Here is a 27,587-nt window from a genome sequence, read left to right on the forward strand (position 1 = left end):
AAATGTGGGCTTGTCTTCCTCATCCCACGTAGCCTCTGCTCCAAATAAGCTTTGAAGTTTCCCGATTGGTTTTGGTGCCGACACCAAAGGGAGCCACCACGGGCCTAGTACAACTCCATCCATAGCTAAGGCTTTGGGGGCATGATAGAGGAGGGGAGAGGAATGGCGGCAGGTAGAAAGGAAGGCGAATGCAGGAGCAGGCCGTCTTCCACCTGAGAAGCGGCTGGAGATGAGCCTTGCTTGGGTCTGAGTGAGGCCAGCGCGCATTGGCAGCCTGAGCTCTTCTTACAGAGCGAACAGTCCCCTTCTCTTCCCTGCCCTTCGGGTTCTCCTCGGCTCACTTATCTGAGTTTGGAAGACTCCAGTGGTCACCAGCATCGTCAATAGATCTTCTCAAATGCAGGACTTAAAACCAAGAATTGCTAGCCCAGCATCTTGGTTTCGCTGAGCACCATATTCTTGTCTGCAGCCTGGATGATAAACTACTTAATGCAGAGGACCCTTAAGGAGATAAAATGAGATAATATAACTCATCCTGCCATAGCACTCCATCCAGACGGCACCTTATCACACCGGGCTGCTGCGATCTGTTCACACGAGTATCTCCTCATCTCCTCCTGTTTCTCAGGCAACTGCCATGATTTATTCACCTGGCAGTGGTAGGCATTCACCAAGTTAAACAAAACTGACCTACAGGCCAGAGCTGGTCTACAGGTGGGTTTTATTTTGCCTGCAGAGTATGTAAAGGAGTTTTGATTTGTTGTTGAAATCAGGAGACTCATACACAAACCTGGACTGCCCAGTTTCTCTGGAAAATTTAAAAGATGGGGCTTCAGGGCCCATGTTCCTCCCGCTTGGAGACGATCTGCTAGCACTCAGGAGGGGCTGCTCCCTTTAGACAGATGCTCTCCACTCTGTCCTCTCCATCACTCCTCCTCCTCTCACCACTGAATGGCTTCCACTTTACGCATTGATTCCACCTGCCTGGTCCCTGTAGGCAGCTGAGTTCGCAGCTCCTGCTGGTGGTTTGGGCAATAATGGAAGCAAAGGTCTCCACCTGCCCCACTGAAGAAAGTTTCGACAACATGCTTGCTGAAAAGGCAGCATCTGGGTCTTGCCAGGCAAACAGAATGGACTACGCCTCTGGAGAGAGGCCATCCCCACAGAGGCACTCTAGACAACCCAGCTGCTCCCTGGGTGGCCAACGGCAGTGATGTTTGGTTCATCTGGCTGCCATCAATCCTTCCTGGGGTCCACCCTCTCTGGTGACAACAGGTGATGATGTGCCATTTGTTCAAGAAGAGAGGGAAAAGGTGGCACTGGCTTTATTGAGCCCCCGTCAGGCAGCAAGGAAAACACTTCTGGCCTTCACATGCAACTGTTCTAATCATTATCACCAGGAAACTGACCCAAACATCCAAGGACAAAAGGAAAGAAAGGGGTGGCGGAGGCGGCAAGGAGCGCGTCACTCCAGGCTGAGGCTCGCAGTGGGCACAAGGGGCACAACGCGGAGGGGCAGACTCAAGGGGCTTGGAAGGGCCTGAAGCTGGGGCTGTGCTGTGGCAGGAGGCACGGGCGCAAGAAGGGCAGCTGCCACATTAAAGTAGCGAGCTGTGCGCGAGCCCAGGGAGTGAGGGCCTAAAGAAACAGTTAATGGCTTGGGGCTCCCGCTTCAAGAAGAACAAGCCACTGCAGTAGTGAACAGCACTCACGTGGGGAGGACACAGATGGACGGGCACCACCACTCACCCTGATGTTTAATGTGGGATGCAATTAACCCCTAGAAGGGGGACTCCGGAATAGAGGTTTTCAAAGTAGAGCCCCCTAATCCCCCAGGACAGCATTTTATAAAACTGATTCAACAGACCTGCTCTGGTGATGGGGGACGGACAGGAGGCCCCAGCCTCACCCTAGCACTCCCCTTACAGGGCTCCACAGCGCCAAGGAGCACAGTTCAAAGATCACTGAGCTTGAGTAAAAGCACCTTTGCCTTTTACAAAGCAGAACAAGCCTCCCCGAAAGAGAATTCCTAAGAGGCTAAGTGTTCCTACAGAGATGAACAGTTCCACTTCCTGTTGCCACTTTGTTACTATTTATTGAATGAGGCAGTAATAGACAGAATGGAAAACGACACAGAATCCATGCTCTGCTACTGGGGTCTTGCTTTTCTTCTTCTTCTTCTTGGCAATTTCTCAAACTATTAGGAGGTTATTTCACCACAAAGGAACACGGACTTTGAAGCCCCTGGACAGTTTCACAACGACGATAAAAAATAATAATTAAAAAAATAACAAATTGTAGAACTAGGGCTGTTTTATGTAAATTTCCCCTCCCTCCCCCCATTATGTACAGAAAAAAACATACAAAGAACATTGGATAGTTTTATATAAAACAAGCAAATACAAGAATCTGAAACTTTTCTCAAAGGCTGAGCAAGATGTGAAGAATCTTTTAATGTCGCATTAAAAGAAAAAAAAACACATTAAATACACTATCACACATGGGGGGCCCGGGAGGAGGGAGGAAGAGTTGTCCCTGTACTCAAGGAGCAGAGATTTGGCCTGTCAAAAAGTCAGGTGAATTTAGCCGCTGGAGACTTGGGGCTTGCAGCTGAGAAATCCCAGAATTTAGTTACAAGAACACCCAGACCAATCAACATGTGTGAGAAGGAAGCTGTGCGGGGACCCAGGCCCAGCAGGATGCACCTGGGAAAACTGCAGGGTTCCTTCTGAAACAGGGCCTGGTCCAGGAGTGCAGGAAGCACCCTCAGCCCTCTCTCTCTAACTTCCCCCAGCGTGACGGCCAACCTTCCACGAGCCAGGTGCCCCCGTCAGTTTCAGTCTCCTCTGTTAAGCTACAGAAAGTTACAGGAAAGGAAAAAATTGCTCCCATTGGTGTAACCTGGTCTTTGAAGATTTTTCTCTCCCTCCTTCCTTTCCCCTTCCAACCCCTCCCACCCCCCCCATTCTCTCCCCACCACGCACACACTCACAAGCACACTTAACACGCACGCACTCCTCAAACCCTTAATACTTCTGTTACCTTCAATTCATATACACGACCAATTCAGGACTGACCTTAAAACCAAAGCGACATGTTAATAGTCATGAGATCAAGAAGGTTTCCTCGGGAGGGGAGGAGATGGGAGGCTGAGGAAAACCCTCTCATCCCTGCCTGGGAGTTTTAAGGACATTCACTTGCCCGTGGCAAGGTCAGCACCTGGGCCAGCCCGAGGAGCGTCCCAGCTGCCAGACCACGAGGCCCTGGACCCTGCAAGCACAGTTTCTGGACCTCACCCCATTCTGGAACATCCTTCCTCAGGCAAGTCCAGCAGGGAGAGTTCTGGGTGGCCACTGGGAGGCAGCTTTGGTGAAGGGCATGGTCACCTCTGCCTGAGTTTGTCAGTAGCTCAACGCATGACCCTGGTATGAACAAAAACCGGTGGCTGTGTCTGGCCACGTACCCAACACCCACTAAACTGGGTGAATTATTTTTTCCACAGCTCACCTTGATCTCATACAGATAATTCCATGCGGGTTTCATACGTACATACATACATATATATATATGTGTATATATATATATATATATACACACACACACACACACACACACACGTATACATACACACATATACATACACACACATATATATACTTTATATATATATGTAAATGCGTATATCCATATGTACACATATACATATATTCACACTCACACATACACACACAGAACTATACACACGTTTTCGCAGAAAGAAGTCCTTGCCACAATTTGGCTTTTTGGGGACAGTGAAATTGACAACGCAGTATCTTGTTCCACCAATCCCAGAAAATCAAGAGTGGTGCTTTAAAAAAATGCAATTCCAAAATCCGCTGCCTTTCTTCCTTTTTAAAAAAAAGGTTAACAAAACTTTTCTTCCAAAGTCGAGAGACTTAATTTCATTTGATTGCACCTCTGCAAACGTGTAAAAAATTTTGAAGTAGACTAGAAAACGATGCCATGATATGGCTGCATGTCACTGTTCCAACGTCACCACCTCCACAGCCTGGCCGTCCATGGTGACTGCGCTGTCCGATATCCTGGTGGTCACAGGGGCCATGGCCACCTGCACCGGCCCATTGCCCTGGGCGAGGCTGGTTACCACAGTCTGGTACATGCTCACAGGGATCTGGACCAGTCCTGGGGAGACAAGGGGAGACCGTTGGTGGGGATTGGGTGCGGCTTCCCAGATGCTGGCTGGACAGGGCAATGAGCTCCAGCCCTCAGAGTATCACTGTCTGCAGCCTCAGGTAACTGCACACCCACTGTCCAGGCACGAATACAACCCTTTTCTCACCCCATTTTAATTCTTTAAAACAGACTAACAGGAAAGAAAATTTGGAGAAATTGTAGAAACATGCCTCAGAACAGGGCCTCCCCAACTTGCCAAGAGATGACCCTGCCTGCCGGCCTACCTTCAACTTTAGGAAGCATACACAGGCCCATCAGGTGTGAATTCTCCTCTCAACAAGTCCATCTCTTCTGACTGCCTTCTTCTCCAGGAAAGGCCACCATTAATTTTCTCTGATATTCTGCTACACTGACTTCTTCAACCCTCTGGCTGCCTATGCTCAAGTTTCTCTCAGCTTGAAAAAACTTCTCCCTCAATCCTTTCCTGTCTTCTGGCCATTATCCCTCTCCTCAGAGTCAGCTTATTTAAAAAAGAAAAAAAAAAAAAAAAGCCTAGGTAATTAGTTTTCTGATATTAGATTTCATAGACCAGTAAAATTTTTAAATATGTTCTGGGGTCAACTTTAAAAAAAAAAGACCTCCAACTACCTCCTAATATCACTATTATTTTAGAAAGGAGGGTTTAACAGAAAGAAAGGAGGAAGCAAATAATTTCAGAAAAGGGCAGTCCTCCCTAAGAAAGGAAAGTTGATAATTTTATATAACATTAAAAAAAAGATTTCCAATTAAATAAGACAGAATAAATGCACATATAAAATTCCTCTTCCTTCTAAAATAAAAATTATAGTGAAGGAGGAAAAAAGATATAAATGAGGGATGTCAACATATTTCTGGAAGATGCAAAGCAAACGTAAAGGGGTTCTGACTTATCAGAGAAGGGGAAGCTGCAACTCCTGTGTCCCAGAGAGCTCAGGACATGGAGGCTCAGCCACTGCAGAACGAGAGGAAGAAGCCAAAAACAGGCGTTAGCTGACAGCTTGTATTCAACTGACTGGACCAGCGGGTCCCACCAACCCCAACACCCAGACCTTTGTTGACAGGGCATCTGAAGTTCACCCACTGTATTGAGAAACTGACCCGGGGAGGCTGCAGGGAAGACCTATGGTGACATCTGGTGGGTGGGGAGGTGAGGGGAGGGGGGTGCGGAGACAATGAAAAACCTCGCTTGCGGCCCTAATATTTACCACCCCAAGGCCTACAGGCCACCCAGCTCTGCCCTGCATACCCCGACTATCAGTGTTTCAGTGTTTCACTCCTAGGGAACACAGAGAGAACAGAGACGATGTGGGGAGCAGAAAAAACAAAAACGAATGCTCCCAAACTCTAATATCTTCAGAGAGAAAAGGCTTGTATCATAAAAGTGGATAGCTTTATTAAAAAGGAATGAGAGAAAAGTCTTCAAAAATCAAATAGATGAAATCCATGCCACAGAAAGATCAGAAGGTTAAGTCAAGGAAATCTAGAGAGCAGGAAAGGTTAAAAGATGGAAAGCAGGAGACCTTAAGCGGTCCAAGCTCTGATAAAACAGAATTCCAGAGACCAGAAAAAACAGAAGGTAGGAAATTATCAGACACATTGTAAGTAAATTTCAAGAACTGAAAAATATGAGTTTCAGATTGAAAAGGCCCACTAGGTGCCCAGCAGGACAGATGAAAAAAGATCCAGACGCTAAGACACAGCTTTGCAAAATTTCACACCACCAGGGATAAAGCAAAGCTCCCAAAAGATCTGAGGAAAAAAAAAAAAAAATCGTCATATACAAAGAACTGGAAATCATAATATTGTGGGACTTCTCAAAAGCAAGCCTGGAGGCTAGAAGATGATGGAGCAATGTTTTCAAATGTCTGAGAGAAAATGCTTTCAGCCTAGAATTCTCTCTCCAGACTATGAAGTGACACCCAGGTCAGTTAAGCGTGGGGGCAGAATAAACACATCTGCAGACTTGTACGGGCTCTAAAAATTGGCCCGCCACGCACACTTTCTTTGGAAGCTCTGAAGGATGTGCCCTACAGAAACGAGAGAGAAAACTTAAGAAATAAGTGGCCGTGGGGTCTAGGAGACAGAGAATCCACTGTAGGGAGCGTGGGGGCAGCAGGAGGGCCCAGGAAGGGGGCTGTGCAGCACGTCTGAGAGGACAGAGGGGAAGTGGCATGAGCTCGTGGGATAAAGTACCTCGAGGGGTCTTCCAGAATTGGGTAGAACCGGTGATTACTCCTTAAAAAGTAGAAGAAAAAAAAAAGCAAGGATTAACCATACCCACTCGTCTTGGCAGTGAACAATTTTTTTTTTGAACAATTTTTACGTTTATAAAATTTTATGTTTCTAACAATATAAACATAGAAACTGAGTTATCAAAAATTGATAACAAATAACGTCTCAACTCAAGACTATTGTTTAGAGCAATAAAGATACATACCAGAAAAAAGCATGAAGTGTTGCCCTTGGGGTACAAATATTTTTTTTTAAAGGCTTTTAGTCCTTTTTGTCATTTAAAACTATATATCACTTTGATGAAAATAAAAATTAATTAAAAAAATTTTAACAGAATATTTCCTAATGCAAAAAAAAAATCAAACATAAAATAAAACGTTATTTTACAATGTCAAATTGTATCTAATTGTTTTCTAGGAGTAAGTGTTGCCAGTTTAGAAATAAGTATTCGATGATGCAACCTGAAATGGGGCTTGAGGTTCTGCTTTGTCGACATTTTTGGAAATCCAGGCTCACCCTGGTGTGTGTTAATGGAAATGCAAGGCATGGCCCACCATCCTCACACTTGAGATGCTGGGACCTAAAAGGAGGAAGGAGGCCAGCTCAAGCAGGCTGAGGGGCCACACATTGGCTTCAGAAGGCTGTCGGGTTCAATTTCTTTCATCTAGCCCTTTGCAAATGGCTCTTACATGTCTCTAATCAATTCCTCTTTCCGTTCACCCCTTCCTGCCACCTGTTATGTTTCTATAACTCGTCATTCCCCAACCTCAAATTTTCAAATCCCCTGATGTTAAAAAGGTTCCCAAAGCCTATAATAAAGTTCAAATGTTGGGTATGGTATTCAGAACCGCTTGTGATTTGTCCAGTCTCATTTCCCTTACTCCCTGTGCTCTGGGTATCACCCTGGACTATTCTCAGTTCCCCAACATATTGGTCACATTCCTTTCTCTGGGCCTTTGCTCAAGTTGTTCACTACCTAGAATTCCCTTACTGCCCACTCCTTCCCCTTTAAAACTCTCCTCTTGGAAGCCTATCCCAGCCCTAGTCAATACTGATAGCAGCCTCCTTGGGGTTCTCAATAACCACTCGACAGTGGGGTATAATCTGGCTTGGCCCAGTTAATGTATGTAGACAGGCCTTCCCACTAGACTGAAGGCTCCTTCAAGGCCAGGCTTGGCTCTGGTTCATGTTCTATTCCCCACAGTATGAGGTACAAGGTGTGCCAAACACTGGCATCAACACGGCCTCAAGGGCAGCAGGCCAAGGGACTCTATTGTTGGCCTCAACCAACGTGCAGCTGGGCTCTACTCCCCAGTGTCTAGACTCCAGGCATGGGCCTGAGTGTATCTGAAGACCAAATGACCCCCTTCCATCACCCCAGTGTACCTTGATCATCTTCACTTTCATCCTCTCTTCTGGTCAAAACAGAAAAAGTTAGTGAAATAACCCAAAATGCCCTGTGGCAAAACCAGGACACCTCCAAAGAACCCACATGTTAGTAAACAGCAACCAAAACCAGAAGCAAAGATCAGTCTCATTTCACTGTTGTTGCTTCTGGGCTTGATTCAGTTCCAAAAGCTCTAAGCTTGGGGAACAAGTTACATACTTTACAAATACAGTGAATACTATGGGTGGGGAGCTTCTTCCTGACTATGAGCGACCGTCCTAGGTTAGTGATGGGGTGGAGAGAACCTTGAAGAACTGTGAGACTTAAATCTCTTCCACCCTGGCTTACAATGTGTTTGGGTTACCTAGGGTGTGGGTCCATGCCCAACACTGTTGTTAAAACACTTTTTAGTATCGTGGAAGATCTTCCCCAAAATAAATGGAGAAAGGTTCAAATGCAAAAATACAAATTGGCTGACACTGCTATAACCAGAATGATCTTTTGAACACAAACTGATCTTGTTGCACTCTTTTACAATTCTTCAGTGGTTTCCAATGGCCTGTGGGATGTAAAGTCCAGATCCCTTTGCAGGTATTTCAACCCTTCACATCAGCCCCTGTTGCTCAGTTCAGCCTGGTGATCCATGAATCCTCACCCACTGTACCTTCCAGGCAGGTGAACTGTTTGATTGAGGTTCTCTCCACACACACCTCCATGGTGTGCACACACTGTGACTTCTGCCTGGAATGACTGTCCCTGGCTTGTTCCTTGAATGGGCTTCTATTCTTCCTTCAATAGTCAGCTCCAATCTCTCCTCCTCTGTCTTAGCTCCTCTTTCCCCAAGGGCCCACAGCACTTTGCACTGGCATCCATGGAGGCAATGGTCATATTCTTTATCACTGTTTGCATGTCTTATCTCCAAGGAGACTGTAAATTCCTTAAGGGAGAGATGGAGTCTCCATACCTGAGTCCCTAGCGATCAGCAGGTGCTCAGTAAATGTCTTCTACACTCATGAATGAAACCTGCCTGCTGAGATTTCACAGGTGTCCTCGCCTAGGGACTAAATGACTGAAGTGGGTGAGTCTTCAGGTGATCAGGCTGTTTCAGAATGGGAGCTCTCAGTCCAGAGAAAGCAATACGAAAACAACTACACTCAGAGCTCATCCAAATAAAACCATTTTTAAAGATTTCACCTTCTGTCCTTCACCTCACAGTCAGGGAAGGAGTAAATTTGACCTCTACAACTGGGTGATAAAATGACTCCCATACAAAGCTGTCTCGAGAGTGAGTAACTGGTGACAGCGACTACATATCTAAAAAGCTTCTCGCAGGTAGAAATTCCATATACAGGGTCGTTTCGTAACCTCTAATGCCTTGAAATCCCAAGTCCGTTATTTTCTACATGCAGTTTCAGTCTACCTCTACCTTAAATAGGTGCATTACCATCCCATGGACTATTGTGGGGATTTTAGAATCTCTCTCTCTCACACACACAGCCATTCTGACCTGGGATTAGATTAAATCGACTCAGTGTCTCTGACCTAGCAGCCTTTATGTCTGTGGAAAGGGGGAGGGGGCTAGAGGCTTGGAAACCCAGCGTGCACTAAATCGGCCGGCTGCCCTTGGAAGAGAGATGATTAAATGCTGAGGTTCAGTAATCAGGCCAGGATTGTCCCTGCATCTGCTCAGCCTGCCCCTGATTAGCCCTAATCTAGAAGGCGTATGTTAATCTAAGCTTGTATTTGGGGTCATTTTGATTGATTAGGCAACAGGAAGCCCCTCCCATTCTACTTTAAGGACTTGAAGTTCCCCTTCAAGAGAACTTCCTAGTAATAAGACTCTCCTGGCATTTGTGCAACACTTTTCAAAGCCCTCTCACACCCACTGCACATCACTAGATTTCTGCTAAGACGCTGTAGCAGTAGGCAGGGCAGGTATTCTTCGCTTTCACAAATGATAGGCAAGTTCCTTTGGCAGAACTATGGACTTATAAAGGCACGTACTTAACAAAATCCTGAAGATTTTAGTACCCCAATCTCTAATACCCCCATCTTTCAAAGCTATAAGAAACCCTAGAGTTCTTCAGTTTAGAAAATCTAACCCCCCTTTTCTTTAAGTTCAAAAGTAAACAGATAAAAAGTTTAAACAAAACAAAACATGGACTGAGAGAGACTGAGTGACTTTTCCCCCCCTCAAGATGACCGAGTTTGTGGTAAAGTGAAGCATCTGGGAGCCTTTGCACGCACTAGTAAGCCCTTACCATCGAACACTATGTCCAGCAGGGACCCAGAAGGGAGAGGACTACCCACTTTGGGCTCACTGCTGCCTCGCCTCTCAGGCTTCTTGGTAAGGTTTACAGAATTGGCCAAAATGGAAAAAGAGGCCAAAAGAGACTCAGGAACTTCAGGTCCCAGCACAAGGATTTCCTTGTCAAATAGCAGTCAGCCCCAAATCCTGGAGGAACTGCTGACTCCAGGACCACATTCCCCTGTAAAAGAAAATGAGACCTGACCCTGCTCTGTTTTTCTACCACTGGGTATCATTCTTGAACCCAAATGGTCAAACACACTCCTCCCACTCTTCTCGCACCTCAACAAGTGGTGATTACATCCTTCCAGTTGCTCAGGCCAGAAACTTGGAAGTCAAGCCATCTTTGACTTCTCGTGCAATTCATCAGCAAATCCTGTCAACCCTCCTTTCAAATATAAACCCAGAATTCAACCACGCTGACTGCCACCACCCTGGACAAACTCCTATCCTCTCTTGCCTGGACTACATTTTAGCTTCTCCTGTAATCACCCTGCTTCGGCCCTGGCTCCACTGCACCCTGTTCTCCCCTCCACAGAGGCCAGAGGGATCTTCTAAAACTTCCACACGAGGTGATGGACATGGAGGCACATTCTGAAAATTCAGACGTTTGCTTGGCCTTGTTTTCTGCAAAACAGGAGGTCATGAGGTTCTGTAGTGGTCTGTCTCTGATGGTGTCACCAGGGGAAGCTTTGTGGTAGACCATGGGCGCCAATGAGAGTAAATTAAAGGTTAGTGTCACAGCCTTGCACACTCTGGATTTATCATTCATGAGCTGATCTACTCTATTCCTGACCCCTCGTGAGGTAATGAGTTTCGTCACTTACCTACCATGTAATGGATCTCTCTCACACACACACACACACACACACACACACACACACACACAAACGTATGCGTATAATTGGAAGTTACTTAGGGGAATTAATTCATTTTTCCCAAAACTAACTTCTTTTAGTATTCTGAGATTTGATGAATAAATCTATACAGTACAGTTAGCTAAATCTTCTTGAAATATTGTTTGGCAATGGCCACCCCGCCACCTCTCCCTGCCTTTTTGGCGGCTCTCTACTAAAGGAAAAATAAAGTCCAAATAGCTAATAGATGAGGGATTACACCAGCCTTTCCCATAAATACTCTATATTACCCCTTCATCACAACCATATCTGTCCTTTCAGTATACCCTAACCATCACATGTATTTACTCAGGCAGATTCCTCTGGCCTAGAATTTTCCCTGCCAACCTAGGTCCTGTTCTTTCAACAATTTCCCTGTCTTTCAGGGGTTCCCCCAGACACAACAGCCCACTAGGTCCTCTCCTTCAGGGGATTTGACTGCCTCACCATTCATTTGGCACCAGATCTGTGCTAACCTGTTTCCAAGTAATTAGTTTTTCCCTATACAAATCTGCTTACTTAGATTGTTGGCAGGACTATGTCTTTGAGTACTGGGCAACCTGAACATAGTAGATGTTAATAATTGAATATGACAATTGATCGTGTTCTTCATGATTTTCAGAAGCTTGATTACATTCTCATTAGCCTTGGCCTCTGCAGCCTGAAGAGGTTTAGAGCCTTTTACTCTGCTCCAGAATGAGTAGGATTTTCTCCACAACATTATTAAGGTAGCACAGCCAAATGCCGTATGGTAGTTCAGGTGCATTTTATGTGAGGGTAAAACAGAAGGTTTTATTTCCATTAAAGGCTTCCCAGGCAGAAAACCTACGTGTGAATCCTGGCTCCTTCACTTACTGGCGTGTGAGCCTCACTTTCCTCATACATAAAATGGTCATTACTAATTTCACAGCGTTGTTGAGAATTAGATGTGCTGACATAGATAAAGTCTGGCACAGTGCCTGGCACACAGTAGGTGTACAATAAATGTCAGCTGCTTTCAAAGATGACTTTGAATAAGAGGTTTGATGAAGTCTGGCTAGGGTCACAGATGTTAGACTAAAGCTCTCAGGAAGCAGAAAGGAAAGCAGAGACAGCACAGATCTCCTTTCAGCAGCGATTTGCTCCTGCCAGGAAGCACATCATTCGCCAAAGGCCTTCAAAGATGTAAAGATTAGAGATAAAAACCATGAAATCAGGGCAGATGGGCTGGCAGGCAGCTTCCTTTCTGAATGCAGCTATGGTCAGAACAGGCACTGGAACTGCACCATGACATATATGAAATAGCTGCTGATTCAGTGCATCAGTAAATAAAAAACCTAGGCTAAACCATTAATCAGTATTAAGAATGTTAAATATATGATCAGGGACAGTATGATATGATATCATCATGCTGATAAACTTCTAAACCCAAAAACTAATAACACAGGCTAGAGCCCAGTAGAGCACAGAGCTGCAGGCCTAGTCAGGGTCACCCAGAACCACAGACTGCCCTCCCCCCACCCCACTCCATGACAAGATAGAGCAGGACAGACGGCCTGAGGAAGAATGGGCCTTTCATTTGCCCTCACAATCTGGGAAACCTTTGGGAATTGTTGTTTGCTGTAACTGAATCTTTCAGCCCAAAGGCCTTCCAAGTTGGTCATGGAAATATCTTTAGCTGGAAGAAAAATATTGATAGTTGTGAGAGAAAAACAGCTAAACAAATAAATTCTCAAATAAACACAACAGTTGGTGGAAACGCAATAATTCTTAAAGCCCAAAGGAAAAATTCACAATGTAACGCCTTCTGTGGCTTATGGACATGAAAGCGAACTGTATGTGTCAATATTAGGAAAATGCCGGCTTAAATGGGGAACCAGAAGACTGTGACTGGAAGGGATCAGAATAAATAAGAAATGAAACCATGTATTGTATTACCTAAGTCACTTCTGCAGTTTTTAAAGAGCCACCGAGGGTATCTATAAGTGTGTTTAGGGATGACAGGCAGGAGGGAAGTCCTTTAAAAAATCTTATCTTCAGGTCTGGAAAGAAGTTTACATCAGTGCCTGACATCTCAGGAAAGCCACTATTATATGAAGAAAAATAGGCATGTTGTGTTCTGGTATAGAAATGGGAGAATATGAAGGGAAATCAGGTAAAGAAGCTAGTGCAGTAGGCAGGTGGCAGGCAGATAAAGAGGCTGAGAATAACAAACATGGACCAGATGGAAAGAGGACAGACGAGGGCAAGAAAAGGAAGGTCATGAAAAGAATGTTGATATCAAATGAAAAGGAGCTCCAGGTAACCCTCATAATAGTAAGACAAGGGGGAAACAGAAAAAGCATTTCTCTCCCAGTGGTTCTGTTTCTGTTATATTAGCTGCTTCTGGGACATTTAATCTTCCTTTTCCGTGTTCTTTAAGTCCGTGGCTTTTGAGGGCATTTGAGGGATTTATGGATTAAAATATGTATTACATCTGGCAAGTACTGAATATTCTCATGAAGCCAATAGCAGCCTCACAGGTACCCTGGGGTAATAGGCACTTCTCAGCATCCAAAGTTTTCTCCCCTCTTGCTAGACAATCTCAAGGCTCTCTTGGAAAAACCACTTTCTGGAATAACTTCCATAGCAATGACTCTCTCTGGGTAGGACAGTGTCACTGTGTCCTTAGCCTTGATTTTGCAGACCACCAAGAAAATCCTCTTGCCTGTATCCCATAAGCCAAACGTTAAAAGTGAATTCATTTTTACTTTATTAGTGAATGTATTTCAAAACATATTTTGGAGATATAATTTCACAATTCCCTCTTGAAATTACTGAAGTGCCCAAGAACATTAACGAAATCAGGGTTTAGTGCTTCAGAGTTCAGAATCACCATGGTTTATATCCTGGAGACTGAACTCCCAATGTGAGATTGAACAAGCCGACTCCAAGGCCTGTTGTCTGACCAAGAGGGCTTTAAACTGAAAATGGCAGGAGAGGAAAGTGTTCAGCTAAAGCCTGTGGGACATGTATATGCTAGGGAGGACATCTGATCAGAGATGTACAGAGAAGGGCAGGAGCTATACAGTAAATTTCCAGAGATCACTGGGAAGGGAGGTAGGGAGAACACCCAAAGTCTCCGTTGTGGACAGGGTGTGAGCAATATGTGAAGAGCTGATATCTTTAAACAGGAAATAGAGCCTACATGACAGAAACCTCAGGAGAAAGCTACCAAGCTGTTTAAGAGTTTGCAATAGTCAGGTGTAGAAATGAATACGAGGGCCAATCAGGAGTTATCCAGAGTTAAGAATGGAGAGTTATTTATTTTTCTGTTATTACTTTCAATTTTTTTATTATGGAAAATTTCAAATAGGTGCAAAAGGAGAGAGACGAGGGTAAGGACCCCCATCCCCAGCCCCTTGTGCCCAGCATCTGGTCCTTGCCTCCTCTATCTGAACAGGGAAAGATGGAGGCAAAAGGCTTCCAAAGATGCTCTCCTGATTCTTCAAGCCCTCACTTAGCCCAGTCTGTAGAGCACCATTTAGAAAGCAAGCAAACAAACATCACTAGAACTTTCTAAGAGCATGCAAAGGGCAGAATTAAATTTGCTTTAGTCAGTAAGACACCTGAAGACAGCATACTGGAAAGTGGAAATAAACAGTTATGGGGTTTGACGGTCACAAAGAAAGAACTCTATCTTATAAACTTCATTTTAATCTATTATTTATCCTGCCTTTCCTACCTGGACTGTATTTAGCATAACCAAATTGTTAATGGGAACAAGTTCTTTATAAAAGAATTCCAGCTAATAAAGGCAGAAGGAATAATAACACTAGAGAAATCACTATTTTGAAACTCTTGGTGAAATAATGGATCTACACAAAGTCATCAATGGTTACTAAAACCGTTAGGTGATCAGGTGATGAAGAGTGTGGAACAGAGGAATCCCACCACCCAGGCAGGATGCAGCACCTGGAAGGGTATAGCCTCTTAGTTACTCCACCCTCTAGCCGCTTCCTCCCTTCTGCAGAGATGAATCCCCTGTGGCATTCTGTCAGCATCCACTTGCAATGGGCCATATGCCATACAGAGGCTTGACAAGAATACAGAACTTCTAAAAAGCACTGAGCAGGAAGGGCCCCCAGAAAGTGGTGTGGAGAGGCAGCGGCAGGAAGACTGCCTCCACCCACACCCTGGTGCCTGGGCCACAAAGGTGTCTCTGACATCCACCTGTGGAGGTTTACAAATCCTTCGGCAAACATGCCAGCACAATGAGTGCCGACGATGCACATGTGTCTAAAAGCAGATCTTACAGTCAGCTCTTAGCTGAGCCAAAGGCAGGAGAGGTCATTTCCTCCGCACCACGCCGTTAAACTGGAACTTATGATGTGCTTTTCTTGTAGCAGACTTACTTTCTTTCTTACTTTTTTTAAACATCTTTATTGGAGTATCAGACTTACTTTCTAATTATGTCTTCTTTAAGCTAATATGAAAACTAATTTGTATTCCTTAAGAACACAGCAGCTGGCTGGGGGTGAAGGAGATGGGCCAGGCTTACCCTGGCTTGCTTAGAGAAACTGTCCAAGGATTTAAAATGTGTCATGGGTCATCTGCATACCAGATAATCTGTGTGTGGCAATTAAGAATTGACTAGGTTTACATTTATAAAACCGACAGGCCATTTCTGTCTCATAGGGCTGCTTTGAGGATAAGCAACATTATATTTATATGATTTAAGTTCCTGAGAAAAGAGGTACTATTATTTCATATAGGTTTTCTCCCAGGAGTCAAATCAACCATGTAGTAGCTACTAGAGGCAGACAAATGGAAGAAACAAGCTTAAAGGTCCTGCCCTTGCTCCCCAGAGGAGCTGAAAATGGAAGATGCCACCAGCTCAGTGCTCCACTCCCGGGAGTGTTGTTCACGCCCCATGTCGTGCACAAAATGAACAATCCATGTACACGCTCTTGGCCCCTGAGTGTTCACATGCCCTCTTGTCCATGAGAAGCTCTGTTTAATGAGAAAAGAACTCTCAAGTCAAATAGTAGGGAGGGATGTGAAAGCTTAAGGAAGGGAAGGCCAGGAAGCAAGTCAGCTGTAAGTGGGCATTCCTAAAATTAAAGTCCTTTCTCATGGTTACAATTCATTATTATCATTATTATTATTGTTTTGTGAGGAGTGAGCAGGGGGTGGGGAAAGGACATGAGATTCTTGGAGGAAAAATAATTTTAAGGTGAAAAGACAAAACTTATAGTCAAGTAACATGGCTGGAAGTTGTTCCAAAAACATTCAGGCAATTTCCTTTTCCCCTTCCAGCAAGCCTGAAATCCAAAGTCCAAGGCTCACTTAAGCAGTCAAGACATTTCAGGAGGTACAGACCAATCTCTAAAACAGTCCTGTACACAAGAGCTCGCTGCGAAGATGGGCTCATTGTATTCGTGCACTGACAGTAAGGTGGCTATAGAGTACTTGAAACGTGGCTAGTGTAACTGAGGAACTGAGTCTTTAATTTTATTTGATTTTAGTTAATTTCAGTTTAGAGAGCCAGGGCACAGCTCTAAAACCTTCCCAGAGCTTCCAGTGAGCCAACTCCACACCATAAGCACGCTTCAGTTGCACACACACTGTAGAACATAAGTGTTGCCTTTGTTTAGATGGAAACTCAATCTGAAATTGGATGCTCTGCACTTGCCTAAAATATATTTCCCTGGCATTCTTCTTATTTATATCACAGGTTTTTTCCTTTGCTGCCCTACCCCATCAACTTATTTTAACATACCCTACCTCCTAGGCTTGTAGGTGAGAAAATTTATCAACATTTGAGAGTACTATAGTATAGCTATACATTATAGCGCTACAAGTAGTAGGGAGAGGCTGGGCTGGGAAGAGTCAGAGAATTGCTGGACGCCTCTTTAGTGAGCCAATCTGATAGCAGTGTCTTTGTAGTCTCGCTCAGAGCAGTGTCTCAGTTTCCATATTTAGACCCCTTCAATGATTCTCAGATCCATTTACTAGCTTTACAACGGAAAAGATGTTTTTACCAATTCTACTTTTGAAAACCTCATTTAGGCTCTGAAAATCTCTAAATTGGGGCCTTTCTCATAATGAAGATTTGGTATAATTATAATGTCACAGGCAATTGTGCTGACAAAGTAAAACCAATATGTCTCCTTGCTGGGCCTTTGCTCTCAGTCTGACCAAGAGGAGGAGAAAAGAGGCTTTGTCAGGAGCAGATACGCAGTGGGAGGCGCCGGGAAAGCAGATCTGCTGAATGAAGCAGGTGCCACTTAGACATTCACTTTACTGACTCCGACCACAACCTCCCTTTCATTTGATAGCCTGCTCTTGGCAGGAGGATGGGGAAAGAGCATCACACAAAAAGGAAGCACGTTCATCCTGTTCAGTTTACTGCCCTGCTAGGCTGCTGCTGCGGGGTTCTGCACATTTGCTCTTTATGAAACAAACGGTAGAGCTGAGAAGTGAATCCCTGTATTTATACAGGTAATCTGAGAGCCAGAGGGCCCCAAACCATACTGGCTGAGCTGTGCAAGCTATTAGAGTTAATAACAGTGTGCTGACGTTCCTTCAAAATCCTAATGGAAGCATAAGTAAAAAGAGGAAAGTTCCCTTTACCCAAGAACCTTAAAAACTTTATTCTGTAAGAATTTTTCCTGTTATGATATTCTGTTCTTGTGTGAACAGTGATTAATCCCCTTTTTACATGCTCAATTAAAACCATTTTTTCATCCACATATTGAATAGAAATGACTCCAGTTAAACTTGCCCAATTATGGCTCTGGATTTGGTATGCAAAAAAAAAAAAAAAAAATCCCTTTACAGAATATTACCTGCAATGACAGGCACCAAGATTCTGTCTTGGTTACAAGGAGCTGGAATCATCTAAGACCAGAATCTGTCTTTCGAATACAAAGACTCAGAAAGATCTGGGGACCTAAAGGGAAGGAGAATGAGATAACGAAACATGTAACTTGGCCTTGAGGACACAGGGGACGGAGAGGATACCATGGTCAGTGGTATCTATCTGCCTGATGGCAGGCACCTTCTTGGGAATCTCTGCTCTGAAGCCCTGACCTGAGTCCTCTGCCCAGAATATCCCTGGCTTGTCAAGTTTCCCCAAGCTGAGAATACCTGACACAGTCAGACCAACCTGGCTTCACATGTGTGCTAATTCCCTCTGGGGCCCCGAGGAGCCAACTCTGAAGACATTCAGCTTTCAACATGTAAAGTATCTAAAAGCATCTGAAAGACATGGCCATGGCTCAGATGAGCACTAAGAATAGAGAACAAAGTATAGTGGTCATTCCGTTGTAAAGGCCCTCTTTTTCTCTGCAGGGCCTAGATTAGCAATTCCTGGTATAAAATGATAAATGCCTGAGGCCACCCTGGTTTATGATTGTGTAGTGGAGACGACACATCCCCTCTGGACTTCCAGATTCTGCAAGGAGAAAGATGAATCTAAACATCACAATGACACATTTTTTTTTTTTTTGGCCGCACCATGTGGCTTGTGGGATTTTAGTTCCCCGACCAGGAATTGAACCTGGGCCCTCGGCAGTAAGTGTGGAGTCCTAACCACTGGGCCGCCAGGGAATTCCCCACAATGAGAGCTATTCTGGAAGGCCTTTTGGACTTCAGGAGGTCACAATGAAGGGAGTAGGAAAGGAGGACAAGCTTCTACGCTGTGAAAGGGCTGGGTGAGTAACATACATAGGGCAGAGAACTGTAACCCCCTTTGGGCTCTAGAATCAAGAGCCCCATTACACATCTCCATGTTCCCATTTCTCAAAAGCAGCCATGTTTCCTTGTGAAATCTGGAATTCACCCAATGGTAATGGCTTCTTTCAGCCTGTAAGCCACCAGGCTCTGGATATTTAATTCGTTTTGGGGTCATGATAAATCCATTAGAGCACCTGACCTGAAGACAGCTGTAGTTGAGAAGAGAAATCTGCACTTGCGGAGCATCCAAGTGGAAATGGCCAAGTGGCCTAGGTCATGAATAAGGCGACGAGGAAGTGGGCGTAGGTGTTGCCACTGCCTCCTGGCTCAGGTTTTCCTGCTCGGAACTCTGCAGTGCACAAAACTAGGCCAGCTCTTCTTGCAACCCTCTGCCCAGCTGTCCACCGGCTGCGGATTACTGTAGTCACGTGGCAGTTTTTTAGCAAAGGCTGGCTGTCTCTGTGCTGAGAAGGTCACTGGGAAGGGAGGCTCATGACGTATTTCTGCTGCCCTCCCCTGTGCAGAGGGGCACAACTTGCCAGAAGACTACAGTATTCCTGCCACAGTCTTTATATCGGCGCTGTCCAACAGAGCTTTCGGCAACGATGGAGATGTTCTGTATCTGTGTGGTCTATTAGTAGCCACTGGCTACATGTGGCTATTTAAATTTAAATGGGAATAAATTAAAATTAAATAAAAAATTCAGTACCTCAGGCCACATACGGCTACTAAGCACTCGAACTGTGGCTAGTGTGACAGAATAACTGAATTTTAAATTTTATTTAATTTTAATTAACTTGCATTGAAATTCAAATAGCCACCTATAGCTAGTGGCTACTGTATGGGACACACTTTTATTTTATTTTATTTTTAAAAATTTTTGGCGTGGCTTGCAGGATATCTTAGTTCCCCGAGCAGGGATTGAACCCGGGCCCCAGCAGTGAAAGCACCAAGTCCTAATCACTGGACTGTCAGAGAATTCCCGGGACACACCTTTAGATCTTGGGTTTTGATGCCATTTACTTATTGGCTTCTGTTAAGATTCATCATGACACTGACTTCTAAAGTGAGCAAAATATGGCTATGACCATTCTTCAAAACAAGCCTGCAAAAATAGTGAGCCACATCAAGTAATAGTTTCATCAGATAAACAGTAAAGATGATTTTCATTTGTTTTATACCTTCTTTACTCTCTTGGTTGGGTGGATTGGCAAGATGGAGTGAAGGGGGAAAAAGGGAGCCCACAGAGGCAGTAGAAACAGTCCTGGAGATCTGGGTTTGGTTTCCAGTTTCACTATTTAGTAGCTGAGGAGTGACCCTGGGCAAATCCTAGCTTTAGCTGCCTCTGCAAAACAGGGCTATAAGCTCTGTTCTACCCACCTTACTGGGTGAAGGTAGAACAATGCAGACTGCTTACTTAGTCAACTGCAAGGCAGTGGTGGTGGTAGTAGTAGTAGTATTGGTTAAAAAAAAACACAAAAAACAGGAAAGGAAAGAATGTAGAAAGAAAAGAAAAAGATGAAGGCCCTAAATAATAATGCTTAACGCATACAGTCAAAAGGCAAATAAAGAGCAAAACTGAAACAGTTATTTTCCTGGTATGACATCTACCAACATGCTTCCCAGAATGAAAACTTCATCTCAGGAGAAAGGTTAGCTGGCTGAAATGGGGAAAACCCTGTCTGCAAACAAAGTGTGTTTCCCAGAGCAGCCCAGGGAGGACAGACTGTGAGGCGTGCTGTTCCGAGCGCTGCCCTGGCTACTGCAGTTCCCCAGTGTGGCACCAGCTTCTCAGGCAGCCTCAGATGCAAGTCCCGTTCATGTACTCAGCCCTTACCCTTCTTCTTTCTGAGCCACAGCTCAGAGCTCTCCTTATCTTATTTGTTCTAAGAAGTAATCTTTTCAGGTCTCTGAGTATGTCCCGCTCCCCCTCCACTTAAAAAAAAGACATGATTCTGAAGGGGAACAGTTGCATTACAGATGAACCTTCATGTGCTTTTTCTTACAGACCAGGCAATGCCTCAGCTTGGTCTGACTGACACCATCCTAGTATCTTAGCTTCCCTTCAGGTCTCCCTGTCAGTGGAAAAGAGGGCCATTTACCTTACAGGAGGGTGGCCTGCAAACCCAGAGTGCCATAGGCGCTGCTCTCTAGGGACTGTCAGGGTGTGGGGCTTGCAGCCTGGGACTTTCAGCTTACACTCAACACTGGTGCTCAGGAGCTGCCTGCTTCCAGTCCCGGAGGCACTGAACTCCCCGTCTTTGCATTAAAGGTACAGTATCAAAGAACACAACAGTTCTTTTCAAGCTATTATCATGCTTTAATGGTGACTGAATATGCACATTTACAGTAAAACTACACTTAATACCGTGGACACATTTCCTAAATTAATTTAATATTTACATCTCCACTGACTCATTTAGGAACAAGTCCTTATACTAATGTGTCCAGAGAATGAGGAAAAGGGAGAATGAGAGATGTATTTTATAGTTTATCAAGATGAAGACTGGCATTTTCTCTCTTATTTTTAAAGAAGAGCTGGAACAGAAGGACATGCTGTAAGTAATAATGGATGATGGTGGTGGTGATAATAAGGAAAAAGTGAAAAAAAGTCACCTTTCATGATGGAAGTTGAAATGCTGCTGGAAGAGAACAGCAGCCCTGGCCCAAGGAGAGTGATATAACCACATGCAGGAGCCATTAAACAATATCACCTTCAATTTCCTTCACTCAAGGTTATAGAAAAGGCTATGATCTATTCCCATTTTTACAGTATTCATCTCTGGAGCATAAGTTCTTCAACTGCATAAGGTAAGCATTTAGATCTGTCCTAAAGACAGGAAAGCAGGGTCTATGACAGTACCACGCACTCTGTACAACTTAATGTATCTGGGGCAATGCTGGAGAAGAAAGTGATGCTGACAGCTAATAATAATTTCGTGCTTGCGATGGCTCTATAGCCATCTTACGAGGCCAAGCACTACGCTAAGCACTTCACAGGACTCATTTTGTTTAATGCTCACAACCACCTATGAGCATGGAACTATCACCATCCTAATTTTACAGCGAAGGCTCAGAGAGGTTAATGCGCTAGAACACAGAGCTTGGTAGTGGTGCAGCTTTCAGAGTATCCGTCTAGGTCTGCAGGTCCTCCCATCTCCCTTGCCCCTCCTTTTACTCTCAGTGCCACACCAGATACTCACAAAGTGAAATGACCCTAGCCACACTCTCTACAGCAGAGGTTCTTAATTTGGGGGCGGGGGTGGGGAAATGGGAGCTCTCTCTGATCTATTTGCACATCTGATCAAAGCTGTGGACCCCAGAAAAATATAAAACCTTTCTGCAGAATTTCTCAGGGTCCACAGACCCAGGTTAAGGATGCCCTAACATTCGTATAATATACATAAAGTAGGTTTCCACAGAAAATTAAAACACACACATGTTGCCCCCTTCAGGTCCAGCTGGGCTTACCTCTTTATAATAAGTACAGGACAGACCTTTCAGCCATCCCGTCTCATTTGGGAGGCCTTGCAGGATAGGAATGTGTGTTCCTCATGCAAGGGCCCACCCAAAAGTCCTGCTCCCTTATCTGAACTCCATGTTTCTGTCCTCATCCACCTACTCTTTTATCCCCCTTGTTAAGAAGGCCAATTTTTTTAAAAAAAAAGGCATTCCAATGAGCATGGCTGAGATTAAATTCAACTGGGAAAACATATATATATATTTTTTGTTTGTTTGTTTTTGCTTGTTTTTGTGGTACACGGGCCTCTCACTGTTGTGGCCTCTCCCGTTGCGGAGCACAGGCTCCAGATGCGCAGGCTCAGTGGGCATGGCTCACGGGCCCAGCTGCTCTGCGGCATGTGGGAGCTTCCCGGACCGGGGCACGAACCCGTGTCCCCTGCATCGGCAGGCAGACTCTCAACCACTGCGCCACCAGGGAAGCCCCATATATATTTTTTTAAAGTTTATAAAAAGGTCAGAGGAAAACAGGGAGGTGAAAGTGATAACATGGTCAATGTGAAAAGAAGATAAAGTGTTTTTTCTGAAAGAATCTGAAAATTGATTTAGTTTGATCTGGCAATTGGGATGGGTAGTAAAATGTACATGTGTTACACAGTGCAGCAAGACTGAGTGGGGTCTTTGGGTTGTAGGAAATTTTATATCTATGAACCTTAAGGGGGAACCTCAGCAGCAGGACCGTTGGCAGGGCCAGGCCAGAACAGAGAGGGACGTATGGCACTGAAAGAAATGAGAAGGGCTGCTCTTTCTGTGAGTATAATGTGAATGCCCTTGTAACCAGCTTCAATTTTTAAACAGACCAGCCCCCTAGTCCACTTCTCTTCATTCAGGGCATGAGGAAGGTAGCTGGCCCCCGGTCTCAACCAGGACAGAGCAGGTAGTGGATGGTCTCCAGGTGTCGGACAACAGAGAAAGATGTACTTTACGAACGCTCTGGGGAATGAAATCAAGGGCTGGAGGCAGAGCCAAGGGGAAAGCTTCAGTGAGTAGCAGGGGAAGCAAATTAGCCAGTCAACTTGCTCTAAGCAGAAATGTAAACTCCCCTGAGCCCTTTCCCACATTCCCCAACCCTAACACCTCATTCTCTATTTCCCTGGAAACAGGTGGGGAGGCTGAAAGAGCCCTGGCATAAATTGAAGGGCAGCAGGAGGGCTTGGGTAGAGGATTCTAGAAGGTGAGAAAATAACTCTTCAGCTGCATTTACTCCCTTCTGACCATCATCTACTTCCGCCCCAGACAGTGTCCCCTCGTTCTAAACAGCACCAACCCAGGAATTCCCTGGCGGTCCAGTGGTTAGGACTTGGTGCTTTCACTGCCGGGCCTGGGTTCAATCCCTGGCTGGGGAGCTAAGATCCCACAAGCCGTGTGTGCGTGCCAAAAATAAAAATTAAATAAATAAAAAATAAACAGCACCCACCCATCCCTCTTATGTTCACTAAGTGCAAAGTAACCAGCTCACTGAAAATACTTAAATCTGACGGCCAGCTGCTGACTGCTTCTGTGACTTCCGGAACCAGAGAAACACACACACCTATAGGCTTCTCCAGGCGAGCAAAGGAAAGCCTGTGTGTGCATGTGCGTGCATGCGTGTGCAGTGGGTGGGGATGCTAGCAGGGGAGCACTTGGCATCAGAATCCACTAGAGACACAACATTGTAAATCAACTATACTCCAATAAAAATTAAAAAAAAAAAAAAGAAACCACTAGAGGATCCCTACAGCCATGAGGAGCAGCTGGGGCAGATGGGCACTGTGGCTAGACCAGACAAAGGCAAGTGGCCTTCAGCAGAGATGGGAGAAAGGCTCTGACATTTCCAAACTTATTTGTTCAACACTGGGAGACAATCATCACGCTGTATTTGTGGAGTCCAGACAGAAACAGTTCCCATCAAAGGGAGGCAGCAGAGCAGAGCGGTTTGGAAACAAACTGCCTGAATTCAAATTTCACTCTGCTACTCTCTGTGTGAACCTGGTCAAGTTACCAAAACTTTCTGTGTCCCAGTTTCTCCATATGGTAAATGGGGATAATAGTGTTTACCTTATAGATATATTCTGAGTTTTAGATAAGTTAATGCATGTAAAACACTTAGCAGAGTGCTTGCATAAGCAAGCATTATAGAAATGTTTGTTAAATAAATAAAATTAATGGGGCACTGGGACTGAGACACAGAATGCAAGGCTAATAGCAGAAAAGAATGCTATGTCCTACCTTGCAGTACACCACAAGTGGGCAGTGCCCCCACCATCATCTTTAATACAAAAATGAAATTGAAGTTGGGGAAAAAAAGAGAAATTAACATTTCAAAGTGCAAGAACTGAGCCTCCATAGAATTCTGCATAAACAGAATGGATGGCCACAATTTCTTAGTCTAGAAAGATACATCCGGTTTGGTCTTAAGAGAATGAACACGGTTGCAGCAGGGACAATGTATTCTCCAGCAACAATTACCGTCCCATTATTCAATTCACTGGGGCAGTATTCAGAGCACTTGTCTCCTACTCCTGGTCCATCTTTGTCATAATGAACACTCCCCATGTCCCCTGTCCCAGGGAAAACTGGGGCAGAAGGAGAAGAGAAGCCTTAAATTAGTCAATTTTAAAACTTCTTAGCAGTTCTGCTAACAGGCTTGGTAGGATTTTTTTCTAGGATGAGGCTTAATTTTTCCAGATGAACTTAAAAATTATTGTGAAGTTCACTCTGCAAAAAAACTCTTTGGAATTTTGATTGAATTTTTTTCAAATTTGGAAATAGGCCTTTCACTAGCTGCTAAGAATAACATCACAATAATAAAATATTACAGTATAAAGAACAGAACAAACAGATGAATAGAAACAAAAGAGCCCCACACAAGACCTTACACAGTCTACTTAAGAATTCTGCATAATAAAGATGAGATTTCAAAACAGTTTTTTTTGGCGGTACACGGGCCTCTCTCTGTTGTGGCCTCTCCTATTTCGGAGCACAGACTCCGGACACGCAGGCTCAGAGGCCATGGTTCACGGGCCCAGCCGCTCCGCCGCATGTGGGATCTTCCCAGACCGCAGCACGAACCCGTGTCCCCTGCATCGGCAGGCGGACTCTCAACCACTGCGCCACCAGGGAAGCCCTCAAAACAGTTTTAAAAGGATGGATTTCAACCTTTTTTACAGGATAAATGATGCTGGAATAATTAATTATGTAGGGGAAAAAATGATTCAGATTCCTACCTAATGCCATATACTAAAATAAATTCCAGATATTTTATAGTATTTAAAATGAAAATTGAGTCCATAGAAGAACGGGCATATAAATATTGATCTGACTTGGGGCCTATGTAAATATAAAGGTAAAAAGAGAAACAATTAAGGAAATAAAAGTGAAAGTGGGACTTCCCTGGTGGCGCAGTGGTTAAGAATCCGCCTGCCAATGCGGGGGACACGGGTTCGATCCCTGGTCCAGGAAGATCCCACATGCCGCGGAGCAACTAAGCCTGTGCGCCACAACTACTGAGCCTGCGCTCTAGAGCCCACGAGCCACAACTACTGAAGCCCGAGCACCTAAAGCCCGAGCTTGGCAACAAGAGAAACCACTGCAATGAGAAGCCCACTCACCGCAACGAAGAGTAGCCCTGCTCGATGCAACTAGAGAAAGCCCGTGTGCAGCAACGAAGACCCAATGCAACCGAATAAATAAATAAAAAATTTAAAAAAAATTAAAATTAAATAAAAAGTGAAAGTAACAGAAGTGAAATAAAAATAAACAGGGAAAGCTTGCAACATATACAATAAAGGGATTACATCTTTCCTACTGATTTGGAAAAACTCTTCATATGTTAAAGACTTCAGCAGAAAAACAGGTGAAGAACACGAATAGACAAATACAAAAATACACATGTGTAGATAAAATCATGAAGGAAAAAGTAAAATTATCTATCACTAATATTAAAAAATGCAAATTAAAATGAAATACAACTTATTGCCTACCAAATAGGCGCACACACACACAAAGCAAATTATGCTAATATCCAATTTCGGTGAAGGGTAACAAAGCAGGTTCTAAACAGTTCTATTGTAAGTATAAGCAAGTATGAGCTATGTAGAGAGCAAAGAATCAAAGGTATGGACAAGATTTTATACCAAGATGAAGAGTATTATTTTTGTTGTAAAAATATTATTAATAGCCTAAATTATCAACAATAGGGAATTGGTTATTATGATGGATAATATGATGATATATTAGCAAGTATTAAACATATATTAGCAAGTATCAAAAAATATTTAACCACATGAAAATGGTGAAGATATTTCAAAATAAGTTATGAAATAGTACAACATGATCTTAATTAGGTTAAAAAACCTTATGAATGGGGGGAAAAGGCCATATTTTAAAAACTCAACAAAAACAAACCCTCAAAATATTAACATTCTATGTAGTGGGATCATAGATGATTTTTATAATCAGGACCAAAACAACCAAAACAAACACCTCCAGGAAATGCTATGCTCCCCTTTTTTCTTGTGGTGTTGTCAGAAAAAGTGTCAGCCATTTTAGAAAATGTTGATCCTTTCTCAGCAGCTCTGGTACGAAGCTTGATGGACAATAATTGAAGCAGATGATTCCCATTACCTTTATTGATTAACTATGAACTTCAATTATTTGTTTTGTTTTCCCCCATCTAGCTTTTTTCATTATTTTTTGTAGATATAGAAAGAAAGCTGAAAGATCTGTGGATCTGGTTCCCTAGAGAATTGCTAACAATGGATGGCAAGGACGGATACGAGGTGAATATCACTCGAGAGTTCTTCAACCCGTGTGAGCCTGCCTTCATTGGTTCTGGAGTCCATTAGCAAAGGGAGTTCTAGGGTACAGAGGATGGCAGAAAAAAGGAAACCAATGGGCAATTTAAAATTGTTCAACCTCTTAAGATGTGTTGGGGGGAAAAGCAAGGGATAACTGTGTTAAAAAGAAAAAGAAAGAAGAAAGAAAAGAAGAGGTAGAGGAAGGAACTCAACCAGAGGCCTTTCCCAGATTTAGCATTTCAAAGAGAAAGGCACCTGTGAAAATCTTTGAATTGAACCAAACCATGAAACACCATCATAAAAGACCAAAGACTCAATTACCACTATTAAAAAAGGGAGAGACTTCTGGGAAGATGGCGTAAGAGTAAGACGCGGAGATCACCTTCCTCCCCACAGATACACGAGAAATACATCTACACGTGGAACAACTCCTACAGAACACCTACTGAACGCTGGCAGAAGACCTCAGACCTCCCAAAAGGCAAGAACCCCCCCAGGTACCTGGGTAGGGCAAAAGAAAAAAGAATAAACAGAGACAAAAGAATAGGGACGGGACC

At 44.1% G+C, this 27,587-nt stretch overlaps 1 protein-coding gene across 7 annotated transcripts in view; it reads right to left on the minus strand.

Annotated features, from left to right (window-relative positions):
• Positions 1-2,295: 2,295 nt before the first annotated feature.
• The window catches only part of NRF1 (nuclear respiratory factor 1), a 130,349-nt gene continuing 105,057 nt past the window's right edge, over positions 2,296-27,587 (minus strand). For 2 of the 7 annotated variants that reach the window (XR_003005630.1, XR_003005629.1), the window contains exons 11-12: positions 4,458-6,447; positions 4,041-4,182 (exon numbers count right to left, since the gene is read on the minus strand). Coding sequence is in view for 3 of the 7 variants with exons in the window: in XM_024762707.1 (XP_024618475.1) it covers positions 4,019-4,182; positions 6,406-6,447 (206 nt within the window). In the remaining 4 variants the exon portion in view is untranslated. Of the gene's footprint in view, positions 4,183-4,457; positions 6,448-17,844; positions 17,949-27,587 lie in introns of all 7 variants that reach the window. The other 5 variants (XR_003005632.1, XR_003005636.1, XM_024762707.1 and 2 more) reach the window with 5 other exon arrangements.

The sequence above is a fragment of the Neophocaena asiaeorientalis genome, unplaced genomic scaffold (assembly GCF_003031525.2).
Source record: "Neophocaena asiaeorientalis asiaeorientalis breed wild unplaced genomic scaffold, Neophocaena_asiaeorientalis_V1.1 scaffold681, whole genome shotgun sequence".
Classification (NCBI taxonomy): domain Eukaryota; kingdom Metazoa; phylum Chordata; class Mammalia; order Artiodactyla; family Phocoenidae; genus Neophocaena; species Neophocaena asiaeorientalis.